This window comes from Morone saxatilis, unplaced genomic scaffold (assembly GCF_004916995.1).
Source record: "Morone saxatilis isolate NCDOM2014 unplaced genomic scaffold, NCSU_SB_2.0 Contig10, whole genome shotgun sequence".
Lineage (NCBI taxonomy): Eukaryota > Metazoa > Chordata > Actinopteri > Moronidae > Morone > Morone saxatilis.
In genome coordinates this window covers 4,010,905-4,020,475 of record NW_023339652.1, presented here as the reverse complement: position 1 = coordinate 4,020,475, position 9,571 = coordinate 4,010,905, and the positions used below count along the sequence as shown (strand labels likewise).

Genomic DNA, 9,571 nt, shown 5'->3' with positions numbered 1-9,571 from the left:
TGGGGGTAATAGGGAGGCTTTTATGTTCAGGTACAATGATGCTAAAAATACCCTGTGCACCTGCATTATTTAGGGAACAGAAGAACTGGATTTACCCAGATCTCAGACTGCCAAAATGGAAGAGTTAAATCAAATATGTCGATGACATTGACATTGACATTGACATTTGTATTCATTTAAAATGCAAATGTATTGACAGTTAAACCTTTTTCTCAGTGTTTTTGAGAATTATTTTGTTTTAGTCCCTTCAGTCATCTGAAAAACAAAGCCAAATGGATTATTCCCCTGTGGTGTGTATCAGTGGGACTAGCATTGGCTGCTATATTAACACCTGATGTCAAGACATTTAGAAAGAGAGAAATATGACATTGAGGCCTGGCTAGAGATTATATAATGGCTGCTGAAAGCCAAAAGAGGGGAAGTGCCTCGATGCTTGGCCTGTTTTTCAATCCCTCCCAATAAACCCTTACAAATTAACATCCGCTATTATTCTGAAAATAGCTTGCAACCCTGCTGCACAAACAGCTGGAAGGGAGAGAAAAATCAGCTGGCACCGGTTGTAACATGTAGGATAATCAGCTCGGGCAGGTTGGGGAAAAACACGCATATAATAATCAGGTCTAAAAGCTTTGGAAGGTTTTAAATGCTTCAATTCCATGGATAACTGCCGTAATCCCTCATAAACAAAGAGTTGTTTTCTATGATTGTTGTTAAACAAATAAGGGTAAACAACCATTTGTGCCAGTGCTTCCAGCCTTACGGCCCTGTTTGAGATGGACTCTGGATGGATGATGCAGGGATCACGCATGTAGATGAAGGTCAGATTAGAAAGCGTGTCAGCGTTTCCGCCATTGAAACGAGGCAGAGAGCAGTCATGTCTCTTTTATGTGGTAAATATAAATGTTCTGCACATTTACAATAATACATAAGGATTCGATGGCCACAGACGCTCATTAATTTAAAAGAATACTCCACCGAAAATCTTTTGAGTATTGAATACTCAACGCTTAAAGGGTTTTTCGGAAAGGTTCATAGCTTCTTTGCAGAGGACGTAAACGTGTCATGGCGTACATAGAAACTTCTAAAAGCTTGCCTGCTGTAATAATCCCCTTCTTTATCTGTATGTTGAATGTTTCAAACACTCCACAACATAGTTAAATTCACTACTTATGTGCTATTACATCTTCACAGTTCTGACACTTCACCCAAAGTAGTGCATTCAGAGATTTATCGGTAGAGTGTTGATAATTTAAGCTACTGAACACTCACATTAAAGGGTCTTGAGACTGGAAACACTAATACTTTAAAGGAAAATCCACATCAAAGTCCGTAAAAAAAGTTGTACAAAGCCTTTTGTGGCCAGAGTACTCTCAAGGGCTTGCATTGTAGGAGTGTGTTGTGATGAAATACATTGCAGGAATGCCAAAGGATTTTACAACTTTGGAAATTTAGCATGGTGACAGTCGTTCCATCTTCTGTCTTAACGATTGCAAGATTGAATTATCCAATTCATGTTAGAAATCAGCAGCTTACCGGATGATGCCATATTGTATTGTGGCAAAAGTTGATCCAAGTAAACATTTTTTGCTGGACAACCTTGTGTTTTTAGCCAGAGTTCTCACAGAGGAAATTAATGAGGAGGCTGTATTTATGCTGCAGAAGTGGTTTGAGAAATTTCTGTGGATGTTTTTGACATGTTATAAAAGAACAAGATTTTTTTCCCCGTAACTCTCAGTCATTTTTGGAATAAACTGTATCTTCTGTGAATCTACTCCAGTCCAATTCAATTCGGTTCCTCCACGAACAGGCTACAAACATTTCAGAAGCACCTCTCAAGTGCTTGATACTATAAAGAGTATTCATTTAAGTGATTTACGTTGGTTGTCAATCAGCCAGCATCCTTCTTAACAGAAAACTATGCAGTAGAACTAAGTGTCTTCAACCTGTCAAATTGGTTTATATGAAGTATTTCATCTGATGCCATCGAACATCTTTGGTTTGTTGTTTGACAGCCTCAGCACAAATAATGTGCATTCCTCTAAGGATCAGCAACAGGGAGAGAGATGGCTAGATTCCCCCATTCCAGAGTGGCACAGAAAGCCTCTGAGTTTTACAGCTTGGTCATGGTCAATAAAAACCAGTGGATTCTTGGAGCCTGTGCACTGCTCTTCCTGCAAAGTGTCAGGCAGTTTACGGCTGGGCAGGGACTATAAGAGCTGCTAAAGTACTGGAAACTATCTCTTTATCACTGGTACCACAAAGAGTTTATGGCAAGAATGAAGTGTTCTGCACCATGACATTAGAATCTTATCCAAATGCACTGACACTTGAATTAAATGTGGTTCATGGCGTTATCAGTATAGATCAAAATTGAGTCATTGAGGGTAGATTTAGTAGTATAAGACATCATTTAGAAATTACAAGCAAGATCCCAGGGCTATTTTTAAAGCTTATGAAACAAATAGATAGGAAGATGTTAAGAAATGTGTTCTTTATGAGTTCTTTAATGCATATTATATTCCATTTCTGCCAATACATCCTACTAAATGTGGACCACACTGGACCTTTCATTTAGGTTAATCTTTTACTTGTGTGCAATTTGGGAATGCAAATGTTCTTATTGACAGGTATGTAGGATGAAAGACTAATGACTGTGAAGAACCTGCACACTGTTGATCACATCTACTGACTTTATAACAACGTATCAGTACAGAATTTTCACCTGATGAAGGTAAAATCGAAGGTTTGGGGTTAATTGAATGAATGCTAGTGATCAACTCTGCAGGATTCTTTGGTTTGTAGACTACCTAGGGTGAAGCAGGTCCAGGATTTCAATTATGAATCTTGGTGATCTGCGCTAATGCAACCAGATATATCCTCGTTTTTCTTTGTAGAGGACCTACATTATGTGATTGGATTAAACTGATGAAGGGTTTCAAAGGTAAAGTACTCTTTAGTCCCAGAGTGTCCTCAAATCCCTCGTCTCCACTTTTACTAATGTACAGATCTAAATCTGGAGGACGCCTGCCTGTCCTTTTCATGAGATGCCTCTTTGTTCCGCTGAGCAGTTATTCACAGAAGGGTCAGAGATTTGTAGTTCAGGTCTTAATGGGAAAACGACACCTTTTCGCAGTGATGGAGAACACACAGGAGGTCTTTCTTCAGATCTCAGTGCCTTCCGCTGTGTGTTCAGGTCCAGTGTAAAACTAGGGAGGGACGGGAGGGGGGGTGTCCTGATCATCCTGTAATCCTCATAATCCCTTGCTGCTGAGGGACAAGGCCTAGCTATGTGTGTGTTTGAGTGTGTGCATATGTGCGTGCATGCATGTGATGTGCTGTATGCACATTCTACCTCTTTCTCCAGCTCCAGTAGCTTTGAATAAAATTGACAGGGACAAACACCGAAGAGGAAGTCTCATCAATCGCTGCTAAAAGCAATTTCCCCTTCTTTCCCCCCTTCAATTCACATGCCATTAGTACAAGCCAGAACACCTAAAAAAAATTTACCACGTTTTTATATTTGGCTGCTCTTTTTTATTAGAACTGCGTGTACTTACAATTAGCTCTTGGCTAAAAGTGATGGATTATTCCATCTTGTCGTAATTCAAGAGAGTTTGCGCATCATTCATTTAGCAGAAAGCAGCATTAACATTATATATCTCACACTCACTCTAGAATAAGTGTGAATATTTTAACATGAGCTGATAAAATATGAAGTGACTTAGGACAGGGAACCACTTAGCACTCACACTTTAGCCAAAAAACTCCCATAACAGATCTGATTCATGGAATGAACATCGCAGTGAAATCACCCCACGGTCCTGCCTGCTAAAGCATTACAAAGACAACTGAGGATTTCTAGGTCAGGCTAATAATTGGAAAAACTGACTACAGTTATGGATTTTTTTTCTGTTTCACAGACCGCAGTTTGTTTCATTACCTAAAAAAAAGAATTTCCACCAACTAGTATTTAGCATTTCTGTCAGGGTAGGAAATCTGTAGTCTTAAAATGCAAGTGTGCACTTTACTAGTGACATGCGTAAGGTGGATTGGCAAAAGCACTCTTAGCACAGAAAGCCCACTGTCATTGCAACACTGTCTCTGGACACATTATCAATCAGAGGGCTGCCAAGTTCAACACGGCCAGACTGGAGGGGAAGAGTTCAGGGAAAGGAGCACGCCTCCTTTGGCCAAGCTGTTACGCTGCCGGGTCCTATAGACGACAGAACCCAAATGGATTCTCCAGATATTTTACTCAAACAGCCACTGGTACATGTGGCGATCGAAAGAGGGGAGAAGGAAAAGGAATGACAGTGAGAATATGAGAGAGCGAGAGAAACAGAGGAAGACAGGGAGCAGCATATTTTCCAAGGCTCAGCACCCTGCTGCTCAAACATCATCGTCTTTTCAGAAAAAGGATGGAGTGTTTGTGAAATACACCTCTTTTTTAACACAGGAAAATGTGGCATTGATAGATGGACGCTGTGCAGTTCAGTGACTGCATAGTGTAAGGTAATGCGGGAAAGACAAATACATTCCCTATACCACAAAAAGGTCTGTTCCTGCTTAAGTGTATCTTGCATGAGGATTCATGAGTTACATTGGCCTCTATTCAACATTTTCTCATGAGATGAATATGGACAGTAGTGCTATGCTTCTATAGCCTGTGAGAAACATTTACAAACCTGTAGTAAAACTATCAGTAGCCAACACTTTGTCACATTCTCACATCATCCAATCCCTGGACACCCTCATACCCCTGTTAAAATCTTTAACATCTCATCAACTTCAAGCTACGGCTGCAGACACTTCTTGGGACTATTTGACAAACCTTCATACTGAAATATAAATAATCAGTGAGCTTAATTTTGAAGACGAAAATTGCAATCACAATCTAAGAGAATGCCCAAGTCTTGTTGGTGCTGAAGATTTGGTCCTTGCATCACATACTGTAGATGCTAAATATGATGCATGATTTACTGAAAAGCGTCTTTGATCATGTAGTCCATGATCTTCCACTGTCTCTCGGCCTAAATGAAGACAACATGATCATTTACACAAGAAAAGTCCTGCAGCAGAGGGAATCCAAAGACCAAAAAGTCTTAACTGGCAGAAAACTGGCAATCGAGCAGGCTGTCATGACCACTTCACAGCATGTCGGTGTTGCCAGCGGCATCTGGACGAACAAGACTCGCAGCTTTGCAGCAGCTTGGTGGCTCTCCAACAACTCTCTGGCAAGCACCGTACAAAGGGCCCGATGCAGAGAATGATGTTGACTGGTCCTGGAAAAGCTGCATGCAGGGGTGGAGGAATGTGGCAGCGGGATGGTGGGGAGCAGCAGCAAGGTGCATTGTGACACTATTGCCAGACAGAACATTGATGTTGGATGATTCTGCAAAAAACCTCAGATTACGTTGAATGACGTTTTGATCTGTGCCACAGTTTTTAAAAGTATTTCTACAATGTCCATACATGGCAACAACAGAAATGTAAGTGTATGGTTTAGGTTAGGTATCTGAAGCGCTTGATTAAATGCATGGTTAGGGGTAGGTTTTAGGGCTAGGGTTAAGGGTTAGACTAAGTATTAGAGTGTGACTGGACAGGAACCCATTCACATCTTTACTGTTTGTCTAGCTACACAGGCTACAGGAACCATTTTCTCGTGTGCCACAAATCATCCAATTTGAACCGATTTCTTAGCCCTACTAAGCTGTGCATGGACAATATGGGAGCACAAAAGCAATGGACGGAGAGGTCTGTCATTCCAACACAGTATCCATAGGAACACAGCCACAGTCTTTTCTTACCTTGAACCACACAGATATTTCTGAAAGCAAGAATTAATTAATTGTAGAATTGTCCCGTGTCAACGTTCTTGTCTGGCAATAGTGTTGGATGGTCAGAGCCATCGCTATCATAGCACACATGCTTTAAGTGCACAAAGTCGGTGCACATATTTAGCTCTCTCTTAAAAAGATGCTATTGCAAAAAGTTCTACCTAGCACAACGGGTCATTGATTTGGTTGAAGCTTCAGCTCGTGCAAATTCATCACTTTTCAGGAGTAACAAGTGTTGATATATGGGAGGGCAGTTAAAAGTTCAATTTATAATTGTTGCTTCAAACACCAGCACATATTTGCTGTTAGAAAAGGTTCTCATGGAGTGAAAAACCTACAAAATGTGAGCTAAGATAACTAAGCCAGCAGTATTTTCATCATTATTATATTATATATCAGGGATGACAAAGTTGGTTGGTCAGTCTTTGGTCCAAACTGAAATATTGAATGGATTACCATCTAATTTTGTACATTCATGTTCCCCAGAAGATGAAACCTAGGAATTTTTCTCTGAAAACATGGTGGTATGTTTTCTGTAAAATGTCTTGATAACTAATGTATGGATCTCAATTAAATTTGCCCCTCAGGATTAATTTTAATAACCCATAAGCTCAAATGTTCAAACTCTTTGGCGAACATTACCTTCTGAACATCAGCATGTTAGCGTTTAGCATTTAGTTCAAATCAACACTCTGTACAATACAATACAGTCTCATAGAGCTGCTTGCATGGCTGTAGACTAATTTCTCATTATCTTACCAATAAAATGGACTTATGTACATGTTTTATGGGTCAGAATTGGGTTACTATACACCGGCCACTATTATTCCCCTGCTGCACTGAGGTTGGGATTCAAAGACTGGCCCCCTCTTGGCCCCTAATCTTCCATCAGTCACCAAGTTCTCAAGAAGGTGTATCTACCACTTGAGGTTCAGGTTGAGGTGAAAGCAATCAATTACAAGAAAATAGAACCACTGCAAATGCACTATAGATGCTGCTGATTTCCCACAGAAATCTTATATCTTCTTTTCTTTTTGAAATTGGCAGCTGACAAAGTCTACCTCATGTGGAAAATGTTTCATAACTTTGGGGCCGAACCAAACCATTAATAATGGATTGTTATGTCAAAACTGCACAGGAATAAGAGGGACAATCAATTATTATAAAAAAAATTTAAAAAGACTTCTGGGGAGATACGAAGCTCCTCCAGGACATTCAGTGAAAATTGGCTTAATTGATGGAAGTCATCCAAAGACATATGAATAATGAGGTTATAAAGCTCAGCTCTGTGGTGTTTAAGCCAGTTATACTGTTAATGTGCAGTCACACTGTTTGTCTCTGACAGAAAGATCAGGATACATGTCCTGAGTAACATTGGTTGCCGGTGGAACATTGCACCTAACCTCGGTAGCTCCATATATCCTGTGCTGTTCTGGGCTGGGTTGTACCCATAATGGAAAAATTGGAGATTTAAATCCTGGATTCTTGGTGGAGGGTTTTCTTTGGGTCGCTTTCCCTTCTCTGGTGGAAAAAAGAAAAAACTTCACTGCAACATTTAGTTTCTACCACTCCTCTTCCTTAGAGATAGTCAGCCAAATTCCACTTAAAGCCCTATGCCCATGGGCAGGACTGCGATCTGCCACCAACAATTCAGTTACATATCATTATTCCATATTAAATTTGCTTGTTCAAAATCTGGGCTCCTGTCCATCACCGGGAGCATTCAAACACATGTGCAGGCATGAATGTGAACTTAAAGAGAAGATGTAACAGTGAGAGAGGCATGAATGAAGTAGGAAAGGGAACATTAATGCAGTGAAAGTCAAGACAAGATGTCAAACTGGCTGCTTTTTTATTTATGAGCTCGCTGGAGGTGGAGAGCTCTGGGACAGATACAGCCAACCTTTATGAATAAATAAAAAGGTGCACTTACTGAAATAAAAGCCTCTCTCTCCACACACAAACTGCAGCGTGTCGACCAGCTCCGCCCCGCACAGGGTCTCTGGTCCCGCCCCTGTTGCCGTCGGAGTCAGGGTGAGGACGCACAGCAGTAGTGAGAGGGTGTGGCTACAGGAGATACAGCACATCGCACTCTGCAGAGAGAGAGAGAGAGAGAGAGAGAGAGAGAGATTTAACATTTTCACTGCTGTTTAAAGACAGAGCATCATCAGAGAAAGGGTTTTATTTAAGCATTAATTTAAGCAAGGAAAGTCACTTTTAAAGTCTCATATTACACTGTTGGCCGTTAAGCAGCAGTGTTGTGACAGTTGGTGGCTCAGTGCCTTGCTCAGTGGCACGTCAGTGGTGGCAACCCTAACCATTTTCCCACATAAGATTGAAACTAGTGAGCTGAAGGCTTGTTTTCCCTAACTTCCAGGCTTTCACTCTGCTAAAAATAAGGAAATACAAAAGAAAGAGAAAGTGGCCGTGGCCACAGATGGTAGCTTTACAGGGATTTGGAGATGTGGAGGAAAATGTATTAAATCCAAACGTCCACTTGGTGCCAGAGTCAAACAGTCAAACAGTCAAACAGGAGGCTGACCAGCTCTGATGCTCCGGAGCGCCTGTGCGCAACGGAGCAGAGCGCGTCCAAATTGAAAACACACGTTTCTCCTTATCATCAAGCTACCTAGCCCCTGTTAGTTAAGTTAATAACAACCCATATTAACAAATGACATTTCAAAAAAATCTATCATTAATAACCACTTGGTCATGAGGTGTCAGCATTCCCCCTGTACCAAAAACACAGCTCCGCGCATTATTACGCACACTACTGAACTAAAAGTGCTTCAAAATTCACAAAAGCAGAATAAGAGATGCAAAAAGCGCCAGGGATCTTTCCGATCCAAACTGTGAGATGGAAAACGGCTCTCCCGCCAAACCCAGCCGAGGAAGCTGAGTGGGCCAAATATACATAATAAAAAGAATAAACACAGGACACTATCCATCTACATCACAATCCCAACCGCACGGTCCCGACGCCCATACGTATTTCATGTTAAGCTCCCATCTCTCTTAACCCCGCAGCCCCAGGTTAGATATTTAGCACTTAATAATGCAGACTCAGCAGTAATTACTTTGAAAGTTGCAGAGCTGCATTAGGACTTTCTGGTGAAAAAGAGCGCAGGGCGCACAGAAGCGCTGAGGATGAAAACCCATTCATCCGATCAGTGAAACTCATGCACGATTCATGTCAAAAGAAAACAAAAGTCAGTTAAAGCAGAAGAGGGACAATCTCTTGTTATCTGTTGAGAAAAAAAACATCAGCAAGATGCAGGACAGTTGCTCACTAACTGAATAAAAAAGGATTAAAATCAGAATAAATCCACATTTATCATGCATTTAAAAGCAGCAAAATATAAATAAGCGATGCAAAATGTCTTTTATTTTTTCAATTTAAACTAGGTAAGGATGCTCTGTGCAAAGCAAGTGAAGGTGATAATCTATAGTGTCAAAGGAAATCAGGTAAGTTACCTTGAAGACATCACATAAATGCCACTGAAAGGAAAGAGCGCTAGACATCCCCACGGGTCTCCGCAAGACAAAGCCCGGCGAAAATGAACTTGTTTGAAGTCATTAAAAACGGGGAGAAAGAGGATGAGATGCGGGCAATGTCACATCTCAATATTCCGACTTTGTTCCATTGCGCAGGCTCGTTTTGGAGAAGTGAGATTTAGCGAACAGGAGACGGATTTAGAGAGAAAATCCCTCACATTTATCTACATTACACAGAC

At 40.9% G+C, this 9,571-nt stretch overlaps 1 protein-coding gene across 1 annotated transcript in view; it reads right to left on the bottom strand.

The window, feature by feature from the left end:
• igf1 (insulin-like growth factor 1) overlaps nt 1-9,571 on the bottom strand; it is a 20,338-nt gene extending 10,767 nt beyond the window's left edge. The window contains exons 1-2 of the mRNA XM_035679406.1: nt 9,312-9,571; nt 7,771-7,930 (exon numbers count right to left, since the gene is read on the bottom strand). Coding sequence (XP_035535299.1) covers nt 7,771-7,930; nt 9,312-9,359 — 208 coding nt within the window. The 5' untranslated portion in view covers nt 9,360-9,571. The remainder of the gene's footprint in view (nt 1-7,770; nt 7,931-9,311) is intronic.